The sequence below is a fragment of the Ananas comosus genome, linkage group 12 (assembly GCF_001540865.1).
Source record: "Ananas comosus cultivar F153 linkage group 12, ASM154086v1, whole genome shotgun sequence".
Lineage (NCBI taxonomy): Eukaryota > Viridiplantae > Streptophyta > Magnoliopsida > Poales > Bromeliaceae > Ananas > Ananas comosus.
Window position 1 is genome coordinate 3,433,165 of NC_033632.1, and position 24,102 is coordinate 3,457,266.

Below are 24,102 nucleotides of genomic sequence, written 5' to 3' on the forward strand. Positions count from 1 at the left end.
GAGTATAAAGATCTCGCAGAAATAATCCAGGATTGCCGCAAAGCTGCAGCTGCGGCGAAAGACGCGGAGGTTTCATGTTGGCTGCAGGCCCGTGGAGTCGGTGAATCAGCGGTCGCAAAGGCCGGAGACTTGCATGCACACAAGAGCCATGGAGCCCAGGTGTTAGAAATGAAAAGGAGATGCTTGGGTTCCATCTCCATAGATTCTAGCTTTGTCTAATGTATGCATTCTAAGCTATTTGCTGTTAAGACTTAAGAGTAGGAAGCTAAATTGATCTGTACCTTGCGCAGTCGGCTAAAAATTTGATGGTTGGTATTCAAAGTTTTTAAATTCGAAACTTAATTGCTTCACATTTTTAGCTGAATTTATGTTTCAAAAAAGTGAATGAAGCGAGGAAGCTAAGACCCTCTTGTTTGGTACTGTTGCCCTTTTTATTTGTATAAATTTTATGCATTGTGTTTTTGAAGTTTGTTCTATAAGTATGTATAAATATAACTTTTGAAATACGGGATGACAAAGTGCAAATTGGACTAAAAGTTAGGGAGATTGATTGAAGCTACTATATAGTAGAATTTTCACGACGCTAAAAATACATTTTTCATAGACATATATATCATTGCCTTAAATAATTGTCAAACTTATGTTTTGTTGCTATAAAATTTTAAATTCTTATAATTTTAATGTTCCCATTCATCAGTTAAATCCGAGAGCTGATTAATGCACCCAAACAATACTGAGCAAGATAAACATGTTGGATGTGAAAATTAATTAAGAGATTGGCAAAATGAAAATGTATTAACAAAACAATTAATATAGAGTGACTTTATCAGCTTCAATATATACATACACAGTATTAATTGGCATGTATATTGATTATTGAGCAAGAATACTTCTAAAAGTATAACACTTCTAAATTTTTGATGCTTTGATTATTAGAGTTTACTATTTGGTGGTAATTTTATTATGAATTCGAAGTCTCGAAAGCGGGAACTATGTAGCTCGAGCTAAGTTCTCCTATTCGATGCATATGAACAAGTAAATTTGGATCATTGTAGAATAAGGGGCAGGGAATGAATAATAAAAAAAATGCATATTATGTTATAAGACAATAAAGTATTATATCGTTATTGTTGTGTAGTTTGTACTAAATTAGTTATTTTCTTATCCCGGTTAGTAATAGGTCGTAATAATAAAATAAAAATAAAATTATAGAATAATTAAGTATAATTTTTTAAACCACGTGACTACAAAATAGAATTCTGGTCCGGTCCTCTCAAGGCCCATTATGAAAAAATTTATAGCCGAGTTAGGCCCAACTTCATCTTAACACAGGCCTCTGGCCCATAAAATATTATTATTATTATTATTATTATTATTATTATTATTTATTTTGTATGGAAGACCCCTCAACAATAGGCTATTCTGAGAAAGCCCTCTAAACTACTATATTATACATTTATTTATACTATACTACACAAGCTTGTGTAAGTACTTTTCACTTTTATACTGTACTTTTCTCTTTTTCTAAGACATCATTGAACTACTCTTTTTTCTTTCAACATCTATACTATACAAATAAATCTATAATTTTAGACAAAAATTAGCAGCTCTAGTAAAACAATAATAATTGAAAGTAGCGGAACATATATTCAGTCTATTTTGAAACATAAATAGTTAATATATAAAAAATAATAAAAATATAATTAAAAATAATTTTATAGAATTTTCCCAAAGCTTCAATGTATCTATAGTTAGGCTCATTTTGTATTTTTTTCTAAAACTAGCATCTCTTAACAAAGTTGGTAGATTTTATCTAAAAAATAAATTTATTAATAATACTATAGAGATTGCCGAGAAAAAGAGAGTTTAGTGATATCTATGGACAAAGAAAATAGTATAAGATAAAATATGAAAATAAATCTAAAATATAGTGTAGAGATCGATAAAAAAATAGTATAATAATATTCTTTAAAAAATTATAGTATTAGAGGAAATAAAAATAACACTAAACAAAATTAGTTAGAAATAACGGTTTAAATTACTTTGTTGCGAATAAAATTAAATTAATTAATTATTAATTAATAGCTAATTAAGTCATACCATTTAAAAAAAAATTAGAAATTAATTAAAGTCAGAGGGTGTATTTCAGAAGAACTTATAGTTAATGGGTCTCAATACATTTTTACCTTTTCTTTTCAGTTTTAAATAGTTTTTTTTTTCTTTTGCATAAAAAAGCTATTGATTTGGCGTTTTTATAGAATTGAGCCGTCCTTTGGATTTTAGTTTTGATCTAAATTTTTAAAAATCTATTGAAAATGCTTCTATGTGTAAACCTACCCTCCAAGCGTTTTAGACATAAAAGCATTTTGATTAGATTTTGAAAATTTTGGAATTTAAAAATACTGTCTAAATCTGTAAAAATACAAAACCAATAATAATTTTAACACAAAAAGGCCAAAAAAAAAAACAATGGTTATATATTCTCATATAAAATATTTTTAAATTATAAAAGTAATATTTAAAATTTGTTTTCGGCCGAGTCGGGTTGAGTCCGAATCCAATCCGGGCTTTAATAAGCTTTGGGTTCACGAACAGTTCAGGTCCCAACAACTACTAGAGACGAAGTGAAAGGGTAAACCCTAATCGCCTATCGCCGAGAGAGCTCGCTCGCTCGATTCCTAGGGTTTCGTCTCCTCCTACTTGATGGGGCATCGATGGAGACCGAGGGGGAAGGTCGATCCCGAGGACGAAGCGAGGGAGGCGGAGCCGGCGATCGTCCTCGGCAGCAGCGACGACGACGAGGACGACGAGGGGAACGAGGACCTCACGCTCGCGATCTTGGAGAAGGCGCGGCAACGCGAGGCGATGAGGCGGGGGAGCGAGGGTGGGGGCGACGCCGTGGCCTCCGCCATGGTCGTAAACCTCTCTTCCTCCTCCGACGACGACGAGGAGGGCGAGGTCGAAGAGGGGGAGAGGACGAAGAAGACGAAAAAGTCGACGAAGAAGAATAAGAGGGAGAAGATGAAGAGTACGCACGTCGACGAGAGCGAGATTGTAAGTTTCGTGCCCGCAAGGTAGCAAATTTAGCTGTTTATGTAGCGGAAAATTTTTCCTAATTGTTTGGTGGATGGATGAACACTTATACTTTGAGTAAAGTTTTGTTCTTGGTAATTTATGTAAGATGCTCTGTTTTCTCTCTAATGAGTAATATTAACTGTGCATTTACTCAGCCACAGGTAGTTGGAACTGAAGAGGAACCATTGGGAACAGCCGAATCCGTGCTTACCGAAGTGAACGAAACATCGGACAATGCAGTTTTGCGGAAGCTTCTTGTGAGACCAAAATTGTTTTTTTTTTTCCTGCTAAGGGTGTTCTATTTTGGGTATTTGTCTCTGAGTTTTAAAGCTTACTTTAGGTCATTCATTTTGTGTTTATTTGAATCAGCGAGGTCCGAGGTACTTCGATCCCATGGAGAGCAAATGGGAGACTTGCTTTAATTGTGGCGAGGAAGGTCATGTGGCCGCGAGTTGCACGATGGAGAAGCGGCAAAAGCCGTGCTTTGTTTGCGGGCTGTTCGGGCACAGTGCAAAGCAGTGCACGCAGGTTAGCCCACCACGTAATTCTGAATTAGCCAATGAATTTCCCTTTTGTTTTGTATTGGCATGTAAGTAGAAATTTAGGTAACTAGTGCATGTGATTATTTCTTCTGTAGAAGAGGTCTGCGGAGGTTCTCTTTCATAAATACCTTATGCTGTACTCTAAACTTGTAAAAATCGCTTTGTAGTTCTGCACTATTTTACTTAAGTGATTATAATTAATGTATCCTTGTTGATGTGGTTACACACTTGCTTTATCTTAGTTTAGGGGGATGCTATTTGCTGATTGTAACATTTGTTATTGTCTTACTACTACTACTTTTTTTTTCCCCCCCCTCTTCCCTATTTGCTAATTACGTTATGAAGGGATTTCGGCAATTTGGTACTTTGTGATATAAATGTCATGGTGCTGTTTCCTTAAGTTTTGCATCTGATGTATTGCAATTTGTTTTCTTATATATATATATATATATATATAGTAGGGCTACTATACGCTTATGAGTATAGAGCCCTTCGTACTCATAAGTTGTTTTCGATATTGGGGTTTTCAAATCTATGATCCACACCGTTAAACATGATCTAGAGTATTTGAAACTTATAAAAAATAAATTTTGTAATTTTTCGAAATTATTATAAAGCCCATCAAGCGAGTATAAAATGAACGGTTAAAATCGAACGACGTTCTAAAAATGGATGATCGGATCCTTCAATTTAAGATCGGAGTTATTGATCTTTATTTAGGTAGTGAATAGAATTTTCTATTAAAAATTCAACCTATTCCGATTCTTTTTCACCATTAAACTTGCAAATATCTCATACCGGCCGTTAAAAATTGTCAATTTTGTGAGCTTTTAATCGTAAGGTAAATGATATCGAAAAATTATAAAATTTGATTTCTAGAAGTTTTAAATGCTCTAGATAATATTTAACGGTATGGATCGTCGATTCAGAAGCTCTATCATCGAAAACAGTACGAAGGCGATCGTACTGACTATAGTAGCCGGATTCTATATATATATATATATATATTTCTGCTTAGAACTGCACTGGCTGCACCATTGTTAATAATATCACATTTGTAATGTTAATAACAAATCCTGTATATTCTGTTTACCGGCGATATATTTATTTACCTTTTATCCGATCTACCTGATCTTTTTACAGGGGCAAGATTGTTTCATCTGTAAAAGAAGAGGGCATATTGCGAAGGACTGCCCCGATAAGAATAAAAAGATTTCTCAGGATTCTAAAATATGTCTACGATGCGGAGATGTAGGACATGATATGTTCTCATGTAGAAACAACTACCCACCAGATGATATGAAGGTTAGTGCATCTGCTGTTCCTTGTTAACTTGTTATGAAATTTTGAGATGAATCTATGTGGTTGAAAAGGTTCACAATATGTTTGTTTTTCGTTAACGTTGAGAACTGTGCTAGTGTTTTACAGGAGATACAGTGCTATATATGCCAAAAGCATGGTCATCTATGTTGTGCGGAGTTTGCACATAGCAATACAACAGAAGTCTCTTGTTATAATTGTGCTCAGGCCGGTCACGCTGGTTCTGTAAGTCGGATGGACCATTTTATTTCAGTTTACAAAAAAGCCTAGGTTTTCATTTACTTAATTTGATGAATATGTGATGGCAATCATGATCTAATTCAGGGATGTGCGAAGCCACGTGGTGAAGTTTGTGTGGATGCGTCACCAACTCTATGCTACAAATGTGGTGAAGAAGGGCACTTTGCGCGCGGCTGTACAAAAAAAATCAAGGTTACCTTGGATGGATGATGCAGTATCAATGTTGGGTTTTCCATTTCTTTTACGAAGTTATAATTAATATGCATGGTTTCTGCAGCATGGAAAGAAAGGCGAATCATCAACTCCTAGTTGGAAGTCGGCAAAGGAGAAAAGAGATTTAGTCAGTTTTAGGTCGGTGCCGCACGACATTGGCAAAGCCAGTAAAAGAAAATCTTTTGCACATGAACAAAGAGAAACAACATCATTCAATTCAAGAATTAAGGGTGGTTGGATTGTTGATGATCCGGGTGACCTGCCAACAAAGAGATACAAATCAAAAGGTTGGGCATCTCCGTCAACGCCAGTCCAAAGGGGTCACGGAAGTCATTACTTAGGTTCTGGTGGGAAATATGCTTCAAGTTCTGAGTCTTTTAAGAAGCAGAAGTCAGTTTTCGCATCTCCCAGCTCAAACTCTTCTAAGAGTGCGCACAAGCATGGATATTCGGACTCGAGATTTGTTAACTCCCATCTTCGTTTTGGGTGAACTTAGTTGGAAATTCATTTTATTTTTTCGTTCTGCTAGACAACTCCGGAAGGAAAGAAGTTCGGAACAGGTAAATTGGACTGACTCCTGAGAAGTTCTGAACATATCAGCTCATTATTTTTTAATTATTATGTTTAGATAAGCTTCAGAGTGGCTACTCTCTCATGAAAACAGAACATTGGTATTATCTCTTTCATCCCATATCTATGCATATATTTAGAGGCAATTGTGGATGGTCTTTATTCTTTTGTTTGTAGCACCTGGGATCAGCTGTCATCATCCGTAATGTCAGAGTTATTTAGGATGTACACTTCCTCTAACGACGAATCTATTATCAACCATGAATATTTCAACACCTTTTCCACAGTCCGTTAGGAGGAAGAATTGAAGCATTAATCACTTTTCGCCACAATATTGCTAGTAGCTACTTTCATAAGAGTTTCATCGTGAAAGTTAGGCAATTTCTAAACATTATATGGCTTAAGACTCTTTCTTTTTTTTTTAATGGGTCTAAACAAATTTTAATGATCTTTGTCTTATGAAACCTGTGTTTGCTTCTGCAGGGTGTGGAGACAGAAAACCTTATGAGACTGAGAACAAGGTTGTATTTATCGCATGCTTGGGGGCTAATTACATCCTGTATATTATGTAATGTTTTATGTCTCGAGCAATTGTAGATAGATGAAACAAATTTAGTAGCAGTCTTTTAAATTTAATTTCTTTTTTTTGGGTTTTGCGTGGTGGTTAAATTTGCTGCATTCCTTCCTCAAAGAATATTCTTCTGCAGCCTAAAATAACCTGCTGTGAGAGAGAGAGAGAGAGAGAGAGAAAGAGAGCGATAAATTGCGGGATGTATGGTCTCTCTAGAACTGTTCTCTTTGAATCTGATTCACAATTTCAAGAGATATGAGAACTATTGTGCTGTTGATTTTTTATTATATGAAGATGGTTTCCAAACAGAGGCTTTGTGGGATTCTGTGTGTCCTCTTAAAGCTTAGGTTTTCCGCAGATGTTTTTTTTTTTTAATTCTTTGGCCTCCTCAAAATTGATTTGTTTTGATTTGAGTAATTGAACTGTAGATTTTGTCAAATTAATCTATCAACTCTTATCACATTTTGTAACTTAAATATCTTTTCAGGTTAAAAAAGTGTGTATTCAGTTAGCAGTTAACAACTGATGGTTTATGAAACTCTTAAATCTCGGCAAAAGTTTTGATACAGATACTACCAAGTAGTCACTTGGATTAAAAGCAAAATCAAATCTTCTTATCTTTCAGAAAAGTAAAGAGCCAAGCAAATACATTGAGGTAAGTAAACACAGAAGAGTGCAGAGTAAACAAGGTAGATTTACGCGAAGAAGCCTCCAGGAAAACCCAATTCTTAAAGGAAGCAAAAGAGGAATAACACCTGTTCCAGGTAATGTAGCTCAAAGGGTTATTATTCATTATATGCTGGAGCTCATTGCATGCCCTTTCACTCAATTGTGCTATCACCATTGAATCTTCTGAGGAAGGGGAGGAGGCAGAATAACTCATGAAAACTACGCAAGGGCCTCGAGTTTATTCGGGGGTCGATCCACGTTACGAATGGTCTCGAGGGAAAGAGTTCGACACGCTGGTTGTTGATGTCGCAGGCATGGTTTATAACTTCGTCGAAAAATTATTTTTAACGTTTTTTTTTTTTCGATCTTTTGTCTTTCTTGATCTACAATGTGGATGGCTGTGAAGGCGAGAGTTTGATACACTACTTATTGCTTCTTTCTTTTTTTTGCCTCAATTTGATACACTACCGAAACTACCACATTACAAATGATTCGCGGCTTACTTTTAATATTTTTTTGATCAATTCATTTGGACCAAAAAAAGGATTCAAGAAGGATGAGTTGAAGGTGAAAGTTGACAACTCCAGAAACCTCAGGATCAGCGGAGAGCGTGCAGTGGAGGGGAACAGATGGTGCCACTTCCTCGAGAGTTTCCGACTCCCCGAGGATTGCGATCTCAACGTGATCCGCGCAAAATTCCATCAGGATGTCCTCTATGTGATAGTGCCAAGGCCAATCAATCGAGATCAAAACGCGCCTTCTGATCACAACAACAATATCTACCGTAAAAATGACGAACAATTACAAACTGAGGAGATAAAAGATGACTCGATTAAACAGGATCATATGATCACTAACATGAGGAGACAAAATCATGTTAGTGTTTGGGGTGTTGCAAGGAGTTTGAACAGGAATAAGCATGTGATCTTGAATGTTGTGGTGGCCATCTTACTGGTATGGTTTGTTATATGTGGGAGACACAAGAGGGCAACATACGAAGGATTACCGAAAACCAAGGAATAAAATTTGGAACTTGCAACTGTAAATCTACAATTATAAGTATGAAATTGTGACACTAGTGATGGTGTTATTCATCAACTCAAATTCATGCTAACATGTTGCGACATCATTTTAGATTAAAGAGATTAATTTTGCATGTATAATATAGTTTTAGTGCTTTTAGTACTCACATTATTAACAATCAGCTAGTATTTCGCCTCTACTTCGGTGGTTATTTAATTTGACTTCTGAAATAACTTCTTTAGTTTTAGAAGCTAACGAACGGATGTTCAACAAGAAAATAAAAATTATGGATTTATGAGCCTCTAATTATTGGCACGACGAAGTTGAAATACTCTTCTAAACATCAAATCTCGATTGATGCAAAGATGCATAGATACATGGATGCGCCGTCCTTTAGGCAAAACTTAGATCTCTTACTAATATAGGTAACATTCGCCAGTTTGTAATAAACATTTATCATCTTTTATATATATATATATATATATATATATATATATATATATATATATATATATATATATATATATATATATACTTTTAACAAAAATTATTGTTTTGCTACTCTATGTTGTAAAATATTTTACAAAAATAGTGTCTATTACTAACTAATTTTTCAATCATCAGGTCTATAACAATAACACCACCAAATCATAAACTCTAGCCATTCAAGAGTTAAAAAGTTAGTGGTAAATACTATTTAGGTTCGTATTCTAGCTAGGCTATGTTATTCTAAATTCATAGGACAAGGAAGCGTTTTGAAGCTTTTCCATTTCTTATAAATACTATTAGGAAATAAAAAAAAAAGTCTAGCGAATATCAGGGGGTTTTGTGCAAATTGCCCATTCCTGTTAAGGAAATAGGCAACGTGTACTGGGAATTACCCGAATCCTTTCTCTAGTAGGAGTGACCGTTGCGAGGGTCTCCCTTTTTCCTACTTCGATTCCGACTCCTCCTCGACATGGAGAGAGCTTCGAGAGCTCCCACCCACGCACTATATCTACCTCCCATGGAGGATCCTCTCCTCCGCCTCGCTCGACTCCTCCCATGGATCCCTTCTCCGAATCGCCCGTGGGGATCCCCCGGAACCCTAACGCGCCCGCGCCCGCGCCCGCGCCGTCCTCCTCGTTGGGGCCTTTCGTCGAACACGTCGCGGGCGAGGAGGAGAACCCCGCCGCGCTCCCCTTCCCGCTCCTCCCCTGGAGAGCCCGGCGCTGCGACGTGTACCTCGGCTTCTCCGGCGCCGGCGACGGCCCGGCGGTCCGGCGATTGGTGGCGTGGCTCCGCGCGGAGCTCGAGGCGCAGGGGATCGCGTGCTTTGCGGCGCGCGGCGCCGGCGCCGCGAGGGAGGCCGCCATGGGCGCCGCCTCGCTCGGCGTCGTCGTCGTCTCCGCGGGCTCCCTTTCGAGCCCCTGCAGCGTCGAAGAGATCCTCATGTTCTCGGAGAGGGGCAATCTCGTGCCGCTGTTCTTCGGGGTAAAGCCCTCGAAAGAGGATTCCGCCGCCTGGATGAGATGCGGCGGCTCGGAGAAGGAGTGCGCGGCGGCGTTGCATGCGCTGTCGTGCGCAGCGGTGAGATTGGAAGCCGATGAGGGAAATCTACGGGGCTGCGTCTTCGACGCCGTCGAGCTCATCGGATTGCGGTTAGGCAGGAAGTACGCGGCAGAATCGGTTAGGCGGTGGCGAGAATTGGCGGCCGACGAGTTCCCCTTCCCGCGAAATGCTAACTTTGTCGGTAGGACGAGGGAGCTCCATGAGCTTGAATTGCTGCTCTTCGGAGAGGCGGCGAATAGCCGAGCATCGATGAGCGCGGGCCCGTCAAAGCAGTTTGCAGAGAGCAGCAAAGGCGAAGGCGAGATGCCGCCAATGTGGGAGCAATTCGAAGATGACATAGAAAGGAGCAGCGGCGGCAATGGCGTGGCCTGCGTCTGCGGTGATTCGGGTATTGGAAAGACGGAGCTCTTGCTCGAATTCGCGTATCGGTTCTCGAAGAGGTACAAACTGGTTTTATGGGCCGGTGGCGAGGTGAGGTATCTCCGCGAGAACTACATGAAACTGCTGCCTCGGTTGGGCATCGATGTCGGTTTCGAGAGTGAAGTTTCCCTGGGCAGTAGCAGGCGCGGGAGCTTCGAGCTTATGGAAGGAGACGCCGTTGGCAGGGTCCGAAAGGAGCTCGCGCGAGACATTCCTTTCCTTCTTGTGATTGATAATTTGGAAAGCGAGAAGGATTGGTGGGACGGGAGATCTATCGTGGATCTTCTGCCCCGTTCCGGCGGGGGCACCCACGTGATCATCTCCACTCGGTTGCCCCAGATATCGATCGGTAAGCCGCTGAGATTATCGCACTTGCCTCCGTCGGAGGCGCTGTCTTTGATGAAGGGGAGCTCTCGAGATCTGAGAACACAAGATATTGATGCTCTGAGGCTCATTGAAGAGAAGATTGGTAGGCTCCCTCTTGGTCTTGCAATAGTTGGGGCAATCTTTTGCGAGCTCCGAATTGGACCACTCGAGCTACTAAATGCGATAGATGATATGCCGATGAGAGAAATTTCCTGGGTTACGAAGGACGACGTTTTGTTGAGCCGCAATCCCTTCCTCGTGCAGCTCCTCGACCTGTGCTTCTCGCTGTTGGACCGCGAAAAGAATCTCGGAAAGCTGGCGTCGAGAATGATCGAGGCCAGCAGTTGGTTTGCGCCCTCGCCGATCCCAATCTCGATGCTTGCTCTCGCTGCTCGTGGAATTTCCAAAGGGCGTCAGCAGCTTACGCAGGTTCGGAAGGGGTTTGCTCGTGTGCTCTCCTGTTCCTTGTGCATCGCACCTGCTGCTACTAAGAACAATCCAGAAGCCGAAGCCTCTTCTATGTTGATCAGATTCGGTTTGGCGAGGAGCTGCGCCAGAGAAGGGTATCTGTCATTCCACGACATTGTGAATCTACACGCGCGCAGAAGAAGCAATGCTGAGTTTGCTAGATCAGCGGTCGTTCGTGCTATCATTAAAGAAGGATCCGTCTCGCGACATTCAGATCATGTTTGGGCTGCTTGCTTCTTGCTGTTTAGATCCGGGACAGGTCCCGTGACCGTCGATCTTCCGACCCGTGATCTGCTGTCCTTCATCAAGCGGTTCGTGTTGCCTCTTGCGTCCCAGAGCTTCACAATGTTCTCTATGTACAACGCGGTCCTCGAGCTCCTACGCTTGTCCTCTCGAGCACTCGAAGTTCTAGTCGATTCTTTCCTCTCCGAAGAGAAAAAGTATGCATCATCATGCTTCAATCCGAAGAGGATGTCGAGTGTAGAGCCTAATCCTTTGCTTTACTGCGATCTCGAGCGTGTGCGTGCGACGATACTGGATAGAAGAGCGATGATTATGATGAGAGGTTGTCAGCACGACGTCGCGGAGCAACTTTGTAGGACGGCGGTCGGCATCAAGGAGGTTATTTACGGACCGGAGCATCCGGAAACGCGGTCGACTTGCATACTCATGGAGCAGTCCATAATGTGCCAATCGAAATTTTGACTTGTTGATCAGCATTGTATGATTTCTTATATTCAATTTAATGATTTAATCTGCATCAATTTGCAATGTTTTTTAGTATATCAATTACAGACAACATAAGTTCCAGCTCCATACAATTATTGCACTTTGTTAATATTTCATACATCAATTTTGTGTTTTGAACGAATCAGGCCATTCGAACTACACCTTAAGAAAGAAGTATGTCACAACTAAGGAACTTCTGTTCTCTCTTTCAACAAATAAATAAATAAAAGATAAAAAAAAAAACTTCAAATACCCCCATTGTGGTTTCACACTTTCTCACTTTAGTACCATATGATTTAATATTCATTAAAAGAAAAATAAAACCACAGAGTACTAATTTGATAAAAAAATAAAACCACAAGATACTAACTTGATACAAAAATAAAACCACATAGCACTAACTTGATACACGTTAAATCACAGGGTACTAAAGTGAGAAAGTGCAAAACCACATGATACTAACTTGAGACTCTGTAAACCACATGATATTAAAATAAAAAAGTGCGAAACCACACGGGGGTTTTTGAAGTTTTCCCAAAAACAAAGTGGGGGAGGGGATGATATGCGTTTCGGTATTGGCCAATTGAGATATATAGCAAATCAAAGAATATAGACACTGCCATTGTAAACCAATGTCCTCTAGAAAACCAAAGTAGCCGTGACACGATGAACACGTGAGTTTTGCAGTTACTATTAACTCCTAACATGGGATTCATTCATAAACTTATAATACATTCTCATTTCCACATGATCTTTAGTTATATAGTAAAGACAATTGAAACCACCGGTGCTCGCGACAATCGTAGATGCAACAGGCACAGCTTAATACCAAGTGTATGGTACAAAAACGACTTTGGCCATTGATTTATGCCTCACTCATCTGATAGCTCCCAGTAGATTTGCACCACCAAGCTTCGCCCCCTCTAATTGCTGTTTCACAGTGTAATAAGAATGAAAAATTTCTACACCAACTCGATCTAAGTATGAGGAAAAAGGAACTGGAATGAGTGTATCCTACTTTTAACGTTTTACATAATGATGCCATAATCTTCTGTGTTTTTGCATTTTTCAGACCATGTGACATATCAACGCACCATATTATCATAGTACCCATTTATTTATTAGGTACTTGACATGAATTAGAATACCACTAAGCTGGGTGGGGACAGGTTCCCATTGGTGATCTCGCATTAATGCCGAAAAGAAAAAAAACATAAGTAAATAGTGGATGGATAATGATCCTATAAAGAATGTATTAAGGTAGATAACAAGTCGCAAATGCTATATGTGTGAGCACGTGAGATTCGTTAACAAAATTTATTTACTTCTTTTATTCCGAATCATGCAACCAAATGAGGCAAAATTTGGAAGCAGTCAAAGCTAGAAGAGCAAGAATAACAGGTGCTTAAGAACAACATATTAACTTTTTTTTTGACAAAGGAACTTTTGTCTCGGGAGAAAGGATATAACTGTAGACTTACAGTTTCGCGCAAATCGACTTCTCGCAAGTAAGCCCGCTGAAGATTTGCACCCTGCAAATTCGTACCAGCCAACTTTGCTCCCTGCATATTAAACGAGAAATGCAAATTGGAGAATTGCAAATAAGTACTAATTAAAAAAGGCGAGTGCTTCCCTCTTTTAATGAAATATTTTGCCAAATTTAGTACATTGTCTAACAATTTCAGAAATAAATGTAGAAAGGATACGGCTAAAAGACATAATTAGGAAGATTGTAAATGTAAAAAAAAAAAGAAAACTGATTAAATGGAACAGGTTAACCTAGGACGAATCATCTTGATGACGTATCTTCCAACATTACTTCATTTATAGCTTATACATATCTTTAAGTGAGGACAAGCTTAGGCATATAAGCACCAATGAACAGTTCAAATGCATTGTCAGACACCACATTAATTGGATATCAAAGCTAGGCAACAATCACAAAAAATAATTTCCATACTGCATAAGCAGCAGCAGATACTCTTTTCTGACATGTGAAAAGTCCCTTCTTCCCATGGATACATTCTATCCTAGAGAATACGAGTGTTTCTATTTTCTTTTTTTCCGAATAATGAGGTCAGAAGAAAATTTACATTTCTTGACATGAATTACAGTATTACAGCTTTCAACATTCAACACAGCAGGCACAATAAGCCTTTTACCTTGAGATTAGCTCCTTCTAGATTTGCTCCTTTTAGGTTAGCGTCAACAAGGTTCGCACTCTGAAAATCAGCAATAATCAACTGTTACATCTTTATCAGTCTCAACGTTAATAAACCAGAAGGTAAACATGAAGCATCGATTTATATACAATAACCTTTGTCCATTCTGTGAAGGAAGCATCAATTTTTATCATGCCAAACAGTTAAATCGAGCTACCGATCACATAGTGTATAACTTTATTTTGCTATAGCTTACATCAATATCCAATATTTGAGTATTGAAAGTACAACGAAAGGTTAGTACAACACCTCGCTCCAGTACTGATCTTATACTGCTCCATTGTGATGATTGTACACAACCAAGCGTTGCAAAGTGATACGCTTAATATAGGCATTATTTGAAGATAAATGCTTTCACTTTATTAAGGACAATACAACAGTTGATATCTTCTCTTCGGTTATTCCCAAGTACTATTACTCATCAACATCAAGTTGATGAAAAGAAGGTAATACAAATGGTTTGATTAGCAAATCAGTTTATTGCTCATTTCTCTTCTCCTACTTTCCTTTTCCTAAAAGCTCTTTTAGGTTTATAGAGATAAAATTAAAAGCTGTCTGTCTATGTTATATTCATATTTAGACAAGACAACAAGGACATACTTAGAAAGAAACAGGAAAGTTTTAATTTGTAGAAGCCAACTCAGTGGTACAGCATGAAGGGAAAAGGATGCCAAGATTCATGTTCCAACTCTTGAAAACAATTTAGTGATATGACTCTTTCCTTAATTTCCCAGATAGGCATGTTAACCACAGAGTGCTGTACGTTTAGATGATTGAAATCAGAAACCATGATAACTGAGCTACTAGTTTAGAACTTCTTTGGAAGTCATTGAAGCACCGATAATAGAGTCATCCACTTGCAAAGACTATAATATACCTGATGAAATTTATCATTTTTTTTTGTGATGGTAAAATCCATGTCAGAAGGCATTTTTTGGTTAGTTAGTACAAATACATTTTTGGTTAGTTAGTACAAGTCATGTCAGTCAGTCTGAAAAGAAACAATAGTAAATATGCGATTGCCAAAAAGATAAACAGTCCTCGAACATAAGAGAAATTCTATGGCTTTACTGTAATCATCAACTGAAATGCCATAATGTATTGCTGTCTATAACAGAACAAACTATATAAAACCGATAAAGCTCAGTTAACCTGCAAATGCGCTGATCGAAGGTCTGCTTCACAAAAGCTACATTCTTTTAAGCATGCATCTGCAAAATAAAAATTGTTTGGATCTAACTGTCAGTCACGAATATAGAGCCTTAAGAACATCAAAGAATCACAACGAATATTACAAATGTATATAATTCGAATAAACAGCATGAAAAGGAAAAAATAGCGGAAGCTCACTAATTTTTATTAAAGAAATGACCTTGCAAGTTTGCACTCTGAAGGTTTGCCCTATCTAATATAGCTCCGCGAAGATTCGCTCCAATAAATTCACATCTGTTATTGACGACACAGAAAATTAGGGACTTCCGTTGTCAAATTTGATGTGGAAAAAAGAGGAAGAGAGAAAACAAGTTGACATTGATTTCAATTAGTGCAATTCGAAATATTATACAAAATAATGAACAATAGAGAACTTGACTAAAATATTGATTGACTGTAAAATTGTAATTCGAAATATTATACAAAATAATGAACATTAGAGAACTTCACTAAAATATTGATTGACTGTAAAATTGTAAATGCAGTTATGCATCATGAGTATCATTATGGAATCTACAGTGCCTATACAAAGACCATCATCATGCAGTGTGCCTTGACACATCATTTACAAAAACAGGTTTTTCTCAATAAGACTTTAAATTGCGCCATGAAGACAATCAGGAGGCTTTACGAAACAGAAAAAACAAATATATAATGCGGTTTCATATAAGACTAATTATTATAAATAGGCTGAGAAACTGTCCGAGAAAAAAAATGGTGTACACTGTTTTCTTGCCTTTTCTATTCTTTTTTCTCTCTAGAAAGGATGAAGCATTAACCGGTCTTATGATAATATAACAGAATGTAAAATATACTCAATGTTACACATTCTATAAAGAAGCACAGATCACTGAAGCAATGACGAAGAAGTATCTTACTCACGCAAAATAGCATCATGGAAGATAGAACCTTCAGCCTTCACGTCCTGATAAACAAATAAAGTTAGAATATATCCAAATATTAATGAAGCGCACAAATTACCAGAAAAAATAGTTTAGTTTTTGTTTCATTAACAGCAAATAGGTTGTACAGTATTAGTCAGCAAGAGTGGGTCAGTTGATTGTACTTCCAATGATACAAAGAATGTGGCATAAATTCTAGGTTAGTACAAGAGGTAGGCACCAAGAAAACCTCTTCTTAAGCAAAGGAACTTCATCCGGAAAACTGGTGGTAAAATTTAAAGCATTATTTGCTGCAGAACCAAATAAACATATCCTACCCCAAACTTAGCTTTCTGAAGGTTAGCGCATGAAAAGTTGGTTTTCTCAATGCACGCATAACTGAAGTCGACAAACGACAGGTCCTGCAGATCACAAAAAAAAAGAATGCTAAATTTTCTCGTATGTCCTTTCCTAAGTGATATTACCAGATACATTTCTTGACAGAGGCATATAGATTCATTGGATCTAGTCAAATACAATGTGATCAAAATTACTGAATGTGATCTGCCTCTACCAAAATTGCATCTGTTAATAGCATTTCCACTTAAGGGATGTAAACACTATAATGTGGCACCATAGTAAAAGAAAATTTTACTTAAATTTGGAATTGACAACTTTAAAAAACATGTTTATTCTAAAAAGTTAAAGGAGTTCTCTAATTAGCCAACTCTAAGAGCTTACAAGCTTAGAGAGATCCAGGCGAGAAAGATTCACACCACGAAATCTAACTTTTTCATTCTGGATGCATTTGATAATGTCTGTTCGTGTCAACTCAGGTTTTGAAGTATCTTCATCTTTCTTCTTATTCATATTTGCTTTTATGTAGTCAGCTAACCCCTGCAAAATTCAATAGCAGCAACAGTAGTGAATTGATGAACACTGATCCACCACAACTAAAATAAAAAAATGGAGCAAAACAGAGGAAATAGATACTTGCAACATATCAAATAAATGCCAACACATGAACTCTCACACTTCCATCGTTTACATTGGTCAAATCAGGGGATCGTTCTCTTAATATCATGAGGATGGAAAAATGACATACAACTTACCCATCCTTGCACTTATTCATCATGTCATTCAACCTTCTACAAATTACTTCCAACAAGGTAGAATAGGACTTCAACATGCATAGGTTCATCATTCATGAGATAAACTCTTTAAGTCACAAGAACTATTCATGTGATAAATCACAGAGTTAGCTAACTCTCCGAACTCCAAACTAGTCAATTTGATGACAAAGAGGTGAGAACTTGCAAAACCAACCTACCAACATATTTTGCACGAAGAGACATCTAAACGTTATTATTATGTGCAACTGAAATAACAAACTCCAGGTGTCCAATACCTATGCAGCTACGCTGCATAATCTTCTGTCTTTCCACTTACAAGGTGCACCGGGTGGATCATAATCTTTCCATGATTTTTATCCCTTTGGGTAGGCTAAGAGGATTGATAATGCCCTACTACATTCTCCATTGATGCTCATGGTTTGCTAAACAATACTTAACCATGCAAAGAAACAGGACATTGATATAACTCACTAACACCAGTCACGTCAGCACTGAAATCAGAAATATTTTTATTTAAACTTTGTAACAACCATGGAGAACGTTATTTACAAGTAATTGATAGTATTCTGCCTCTCGCAATAATTCATGGTATTCTGATTCTTGGAGGGCAGGAACTACACCATCTCTCAGCCAATTGAGAATATGCCTGAACTGTTTCCCATCCCTATCAACAAATATCATTCCCTGCAAAATATCAGCATAATCAAACAATAAAAGGATGAACCATATAATTTCCGCAAGAGCAAACAGATAGGAAGTCATAATCTATATAAGAGCAGTACAAGGCAAACATTCAGTGAGAAAAAGTATTGTAGAACATAGAAGAAGGATCAGCCAGCAGGCAAGAGCAAAACATGGATAATGAAAGGAATAACATGACTTTGTTATGCAAAGCCGTCACAAGATAAAAGTAAGAAAATTCTTGCCAAAATGGTGCAGAAACTTTTCATGCAAAAGAAGATGATGCTTAAATATCTATGAAGTCCCACCAAGAACAAATGAATAATTATGCAGAATGATCCAGGAAAGGGAGGGGTTGAAGTAGAGGAGCTAAAGCCTGTGTGATCTTATTGTCCATGGATCAAGATCTTGAGTCACATACTGCAAAAGCACATGTATTTGTGATATATTATTGCCATTTGGAAGCACCACATACCGAGCATCAATGTATCTTCTTAGTGCTTATACATATTTAAGACCATTATGGAACTTTCAGCACTACTCTCTCTATCAAGTGTTGCTAATACTGTTATGAGGTTCGCTGAGGTAAGTTCCCAAACAACAGAAGATATCAATATGCATGAAGGTAAAAATCAAAGGCAAAATGCACCAGTGGTCCTAGCCCTTTATCAGTGGTTTGAATTGGCATTGACTTGTGTATATTTGTACTCTGGTCCATGTTACTAGGTTTCACAACATGAAGTCAACTCGTTTAAGGAACTCTACCTAGTAAATTCAGAAACAAATATGCACATTCACTAGTATTTCAAATAAAAAAGACAGATACACCAATTTATTGCAAACATTTGACTATGTAAATGTGAAGATAAAATGCTATTTTCTCGCCACGAATATAGTATTAAGACCGATGGAACAAGAACTCAAGTGACAACGAGGGCTTCAAGCACAACTCAAGTAACTGAACAGATCATCAAACTGCGGAATAACATGATCATGGAAATTACTACTTCATCAAGAAATACACAGTACCGTTTCAGAGTCCTGAATAATTGTATGCCTGCCACTAAACATCGCCGCGAGCATGGAATCAGGCTCACGCTGAGTAAGTGTATCGATAGTTGTTGCATACTTCTTGCCCCCTGTCAGTTTGCACAGATGTTTGTAAGCTCTAAGCACAAGGAAGCTACGAATTTGAGGAGTCATTTGACTTAAAAATTCTTTTAAAATGAAGCATGTTCCTTCTTCAGATAACAAGAAAAAGTAAAGTATACTTTAGTAGACTCCGGGCCGATTATCAATACCGATTTCAACAATTGCACCTCCAGCTCTTTGCGCACCACAAATGAAGCGGACCGATAAAAGGTTACTTCAATTGCTTAACCGCCTATTTGGCGCCCATTTTGCTTCTGCTTTCAGCAACCGTCCAGCAAAGCATTCAACAAATAGAAAAGTATCGTCCTTTTGCTCTAGCAGGGAACAACAATGACATTCTGCGGCTCAAAAGCAGAAGCTTTAATTTGGTGCATCTACTTCTGTTGCAGAGAGAATCAGTCGAAGTAAAATCTTTTACGATAGTACTTCTTCTAAAAGTACTATTCTCACAACACTTCATCCAACAGAGATGCACTCTCCAGCAGGGCGAACCAGGCCCTACTCCAATTGGCGAATTCGCCTAGCTCCTAGTGCCGAGCACTACAACAATTTACACTGCTCTAGCCCTAGCTACGAACCTACGATCACCAAAACTTGCTAAAACAACAGATTAGCGAGATCCTAGTCCATCTCCGATCCACACGTCACAGCTACCGCATAGTGCAATAAAAATTTAGGGTTTTGCGCTACAAATGGCCTGTTTCCACCCATTCCAATCGATCAAATGCGAAAAAAAAAAACAAAAAGACGAATCAAAAGGAAATAGTTGGAAAAATCGATGGGAGATGGGATTGAGATCGCGAGAGAGAGAGAGAGAGAGAGAGAGAGAGAGAGAGAGAGATCACCGATGTTGAGGAGGATTGGGGAAGGTGAGAGGGGGGCGCTCGAACCCATCGCTCCGACTCTCCCTCCTCTTCCTCTCTCTCTCTCTCCCTCTGCGTCTCCTCCCTTCGACACTTCGCAATAAGCTCGCGTCGAACCCTTGATCGAGAACTCTTTTTCCATAGACTTGGTCCACCACGTGGCCGTGAACCGCATCGATCTTAGTACACTTACTTGATCTTTAAAAGCTAAGATAAATTTAGAGACAATTAGTTTTCTATAGTTGTTTGATAATTATTAAAAAATAATAATAATTTAGGTCTGGAAAAATGAGCTTTTTTTTTTTGTTATAGTTTTAAGGATTTGAATAATATAAGAGACTAAACTGAGAGAGATGATCTTGCGGTCTACGGTGACGTGGTAGACCCGGTCCAAAGGAGCCGCGCTTCCGATCCTACCCCTGGTGAGGGACTCGTATTCACAAGAATGCCCCTCCAAGCCCAGTAATATAATGTGGCCTAGGCCTAGGCCCAGCCCACGTTTTTAGTAAGTTAACGGCGTAGGGTTGGGTTCGCCAATTTTGTTGGGTTGGGTTCGGCGTAGTGTTGTTTTTTTTTTTTTTTTTAATGAAATAAACTCAGTGAAATATAAAATAATTAAACTTCGAAATTACGATCTCTAAGTTAAAAATCTGAAGTAACTAGCTTATTGTGTTATAGCTATCAAAGACTATTTGTTATAAGATAGTATACCACCGTATATTTGAAAATGAATTTAGCTGAAAATATAAAGTAACTATACTTTAAATTTAAGACTTCGGATACCAATTCATCAACTCCTTTATTGCCTACGCTAGAGACGGTCGGAAAACATAACTATAACTGTTACTAATTAAAGTCTATTGTTAGATCCTTGTTACTTATCTTGATAATAATTTAGATTTGCGGATAAGAGTTAAAACTTACTACTTCTTGTTGTGTAAATGTCACAGAGACACAAAGTTTCCAACTCATTCTACAGTAGTTTTTTTTTTTTTAGCTTTTCTTGGGGTGTTGTTTATTTATTTGGGATATGTTCTGCAGTTTTTCTTGTGATTCTAACAACGCAAATTGAAGAAGTGGTGAGAGTAGTCTCAACTCAAAGCAATCTGGGTACAAAACATGATTTATTAAAAAGAAATGTAGAAAAGTAAATAATTTTGGGTTTAACTAGAAATTTACTCCCTGTGGTTTCATAAAGATTTTGAGTTTGTCCTCGTTAAAATTTGATTTGATTTTGATTTTATCGTCCAAATTTCAATTTTGATAGTTGGTCTATGAGGCTTAATTCTGGTTTCCTGCACAAAGTCTCAAATTTATTGTAGTGATTGCACATATTTTATAAACAAATAGTTTGAACAGCACACAATCTTGTTTTGAGACTCGCACAAGCGCTATTCAACAGTTCATACTTTATATTGAAGTTGTTCAAATATGACGCGTGCCGTTAAATTTATTCACTAGTAACTACTGAGTATTAGTGTGAGAAAATTTTATTTTGGTAGTGAGAGAAAATTTCTTCTGCAGCAGGTACATCACATATGATTAGTACCAAACTAATCCTATTTAGCTATATTAGATCGTGACAAGCTCAATGTAGCATAGTATGCTCATTTCACATTAAAATGATGTTAAAGAAAAATTTTACAGCTCAAACTTTTTATGCAAAATGAATTTGCACTTTTTATAAAACAAAACGAGTACTATTTCTACATGGATGTTTTTAACAACTGTAATGTTACTTTCCTGACGAACTGAGTAGAAGTCTGTGGCGAGACCGACGAATCGCCGAATTCACATAAAGAACCCGACTTCAATATTATCGAGAGGCGAATCATCTGCCGACATTCAATTTGAATGTTAATTTGGCGGCCAGTTAAAGTCGGCAGCGAAAAGGGTTCAGTTGCAGAATTCTACAGTTAAAGCATTATTCGATCACAAAGCACAAGCAAACAATTCAATTTCTCGCCAGCATTCGAAAAACAAGAACATTCAAACTCAATGTCATGAAAAGGAAGCATGATTCAATTTCCCACCAATATGGCAGAAGCAGAGCATCTACAGATGAACAGACATGTTTGTCGCCGCCCATAGAAGATTACACATTTAAGACCAACAAAGGACATTTAAAGGGGATTACAGTATCGAGTTTAAATACAATTTCTGTTCAAATTATTTGTGATTACAAGTTCGTGCAACATCCACACAAATCTACAGGGCAGCCAAATGGGTTTTTCCGGCAGCAGCAATCCTTTTGGAAAAGCTCGATCACGAGAACAAGAATATATTCCGAAAGCACCCACCGACGACGCGAATGAGAAAGTGCGATCCCTATATCTCCAAAAGCATTTAGTTTTCTTCTGAAGCCACCTTCATATCTTCTTAATCTTCTCGGCTTTTACTACAGGATTCTCCTTGGCTATCGCCTCGCGACCAACGGTCTTGTAATCAAAGGAGCATTGGTGGGTCTCGTAAAAGCGGTGAGCCGAGCAAAACGTGCCCCCACAACGACACTTAAATCCAGTAAGACCCACCTTTTTTCGACACATAAAGCATCGGTTAGCCGCTCGGCTCTTCCCATGATCCTCCACTTCTTTACTCTTAGAGATCACAAGACGGGTCTCGTTGTTGTTCTCCGAGCTTTCCACGAGAGGTTCAATTGGAGCACAAGAAGAAGAAGAAGAAGAAGATTCAACCGTAGGCATGTTTTCGACTTTAGCAACAGTTGGAATAGCAGTCTCTTGCTGCTTCATCATGAAGTCTCTATAGCATTTGGAGCAAAGATTGTTGGTGACCGCGCTTCCGAAGAAGCCACAATTGTTGGAACAAAGGATCGGCACTTCGGGGGTTCGGTATTCGGTCTCGTCGGTCTCTTTCTTCCAGCTCTCCTGGGCCATTCTTGGCGACACACACAAGACTAATACGCGCGTCGAATTAACCCCCCGAACAAGAAGCAAATTTTATGCTTCAACAGGAGAGATGATTAAATAGCTACTTCTCTTCCAATATTACGCACCGATTAGCCAATGTTTGTTCCTGAATTTCGCAGAAATAGAGCCCAAATTTAATGCAATCACATAAAAAGAGTAATGATATTTAATAACCTAAGTTAACAACTATATATTATGAAAATTCAAATATTTCTGAATTTCAAACTGGAAAAGGTGTAAAATGGTTACTGTGTGAGCTTTTGCGGGCACTAAATTATTCATCATTGCATCAAAATTGCAAACCATACAAGATAAAAATAAGAAGATTAAAAAATTGACCCCTTTTTTTGTAGAAGAGAGTTATGAATCATACATGAAGTTATAAAATTTCAACTAGAAGGAATTATTTATGACATATGAAGAAGATCTGAAGCAGTATCCATTTTCTAAATAATAGGTGATTAAATTGAATCAAATTTGAATTTGGTAAAACCTAAACCATAAAAGGGCTATTTTTTTTTTTCTCTACGTAGATGCTTATGCACTAAAAATCTCTTCAGGATAATTCAAAGCAGTAAATCAACACCTCACACCAAAATCCTATTAAATCCCAAATCTCCCAATTTGGGATTTTTCCCATCCACCCAAGTAAGAAATAAAATAAAATATCATAAAAACAAAGAAATTGGAGAAATTCAGATAAACTTTTTTTCAAAATCCCATCTCAATTCCAACCATTACAGCTCAAATCTCTCAACACCCACCTCAAAAATGAACCAATTAACACCAAAAAATTTGAGAAAATTTGCAATCAAACACGGGACAGAAGCAAGAATCGATAAAATTAAAACACGGATTATTGGGGAAAGGAAAGAGAGACCTTGGATTCGTTGGACGATCCGATTTTGCTCGAGGATGGGGAAGTGATTTCGATTCGTTAGGTTAGGGTTTTGAGAAATTTGGGGCTAACTTTTTCTTTTTTTTTTCCAATTTAAATTTTTTCCGATCCCATTTGCGTAAGGGAGAAGTGGTGGAGGTGGGTGGTGGGTGGGGGAGAGTTGGGTGGACCGTAAACTGCCCGAGCTGCCCGGAACCGTCCGGGCAGCTGCTCGCATGTCACTAATAATTCGGTCAAAATGTAGGGAGACCCCTAAACTATAGCATATTTTTACTCCCCACAACGTAGTTTTTTTTTTTTTTATTTTTTTTTATTTTTATATGCAACACGATTCAGCTCATCCGTATAAAAATACATCGAGATATTTCACTATTGA

General features: G+C 38.1%; 5 protein-coding genes across 6 annotated transcripts; 3 read left to right on the forward strand and 2 right to left on the reverse strand.

Moving 5' to 3' along the window:
- Positions 2,598–6,839, forward strand: LOC109718769 (zinc finger CCHC domain-containing protein 7-like). 2 transcript variants are annotated; one of them, XM_020245171.1, is made up of 8 exons: positions 2,598–3,054; positions 3,231–3,332; positions 3,445–3,603; positions 4,761–4,922; positions 5,046–5,162; positions 5,262–5,369; positions 5,455–5,950; positions 6,444–6,839. In XM_020245171.1, the coding sequence occupies exons 1-7, from the start codon at positions 2,704–2,706 to the stop codon at positions 5,878–5,880; spliced, it is 1,425 nt and encodes a 474-aa protein (XP_020100760.1). In that variant the 5' UTR covers positions 2,598–2,703; the 3' UTR covers positions 5,881–5,950; positions 6,444–6,839. The 2 variants fall into 2 exon arrangements, with proteins under 2 accessions (XP_020100760.1, XP_020100761.1); XM_020245172.1 differs by having other exon boundaries at positions 3,237–3,332.
- On the forward strand, positions 7,302–8,278 carry LOC109717946. The gene is made up of 2 exons (XM_020243909.1): positions 7,302–7,512; positions 7,745–8,278. Exons 1-2 carry the CDS (start codon positions 7,413–7,415, stop codon positions 8,221–8,223), a joined length of 579 nt encoding a protein of 192 aa, XP_020099498.1. The 5' UTR covers positions 7,302–7,412; the 3' UTR covers positions 8,224–8,278.
- LOC109718471 lies at positions 9,268–11,733 on the forward strand. Its single transcript, XM_020244728.1, has one exon. The coding sequence runs from the start codon at positions 9,268–9,270 to the stop codon at positions 11,731–11,733; it is 2,466 nt and encodes an 821-aa protein (XP_020100317.1).
- Positions 12,321–20,003, reverse strand: LOC109718791 (FH protein interacting protein FIP2). Its single transcript, XM_020245190.1, has 11 exons — positions 19,884–20,003; positions 18,916–19,025; positions 17,755–17,889; positions 16,814–16,969; positions 16,411–16,494; positions 16,070–16,116; positions 15,352–15,425; positions 15,132–15,190; positions 13,920–13,979; positions 13,239–13,319; positions 12,321–12,687 (listed from the first exon to the last, which is right to left on the reverse strand). The coding sequence occupies exons 1-11, from the start codon at positions 19,930–19,932 to the stop codon at positions 12,634–12,636; spliced, it is 909 nt and encodes a 302-aa protein (XP_020100779.1). The 5' UTR covers positions 19,933–20,003; the 3' UTR covers positions 12,321–12,633.
- LOC109718398 (zinc finger A20 and AN1 domain-containing stress-associated protein 6-like) lies at positions 21,903–23,885 on the reverse strand. The gene is made up of 2 exons (XM_020244628.1): positions 23,709–23,885; positions 21,903–22,934 (listed from the first exon to the last, which is right to left on the reverse strand). The coding sequence occupies exon 2, from the start codon at positions 22,793–22,795 to the stop codon at positions 22,271–22,273; it is 525 nt and encodes a 174-aa protein (XP_020100217.1). The 5' UTR covers positions 22,796–22,934; positions 23,709–23,885; the 3' UTR covers positions 21,903–22,270.

What these genes read in the sequence shown, in the direction of transcription:
- LOC109718398 (XM_020244628.1), bottom strand. Translation starts at nt 22,795, where the DNA reads ATGGCCCAGGAGAGCTGGAAGAAAGAGACCGACGAGACCGAATACCGA.
- LOC109718471 (XM_020244728.1), top strand. Translation starts at nt 9,268, where the DNA reads ATGGATCCCTTCTCCGAATCGCCCGTGGGGATCCCCCGGAACCCTAAC.
- LOC109718769 (XM_020245171.1), top strand. Translation starts at nt 2,704, where the DNA reads ATGGGGCATCGATGGAGACCGAGGGGGAAGGTCGATCCCGAGGACGAA. An exon ending in CAGTTTTGCGGAAGCTTCTT is followed by an intron (nt 3,333 to 3,444) that starts GTGAGACCAAAA and finishes TATTTGAATCAG; the next exon opens with CGAGGTCCGAGGTACTTCGA. An exon ending in ACCCACCAGATGATATGAAG is followed by an intron (nt 4,923 to 5,045) that starts GTTAGTGCATCT and finishes AGTGTTTTACAG; the next exon opens with GAGATACAGTGCTATATATG.
- LOC109718791 (XM_020245190.1), bottom strand. Translation starts at nt 19,932, where the DNA reads ATGGGTTCGAGCGCCCCCCTCTCACCTTCCCCAATCCTCCTCAACATC. An exon ending in TCAGAGTGCAAACTTGCAAG is followed by an intron (nt 15,191 to 15,351) that starts GTCATTTCTTTA and finishes TTTATTTTGCAG; the next exon opens with ATGCATGCTTAAAAGAATGT. An exon ending in TAGAAGGAGCTAATCTCAAG is followed by an intron (nt 13,320 to 13,919) that starts GTAAAAGGCTTA and finishes TTTAATATGCAG; the next exon opens with GGAGCAAAGTTGGCTGGTAC.
- LOC109717946 (XM_020243909.1), top strand. Translation starts at nt 7,413, where the DNA reads ATGAAAACTACGCAAGGGCCTCGAGTTTATTCGGGGGTCGATCCACGT. An exon ending in GCTGGTTGTTGATGTCGCAG is followed by an intron (nt 7,513 to 7,744) that starts GCATGGTTTATA and finishes GACCAAAAAAAG; the next exon opens with GATTCAAGAAGGATGAGTTG.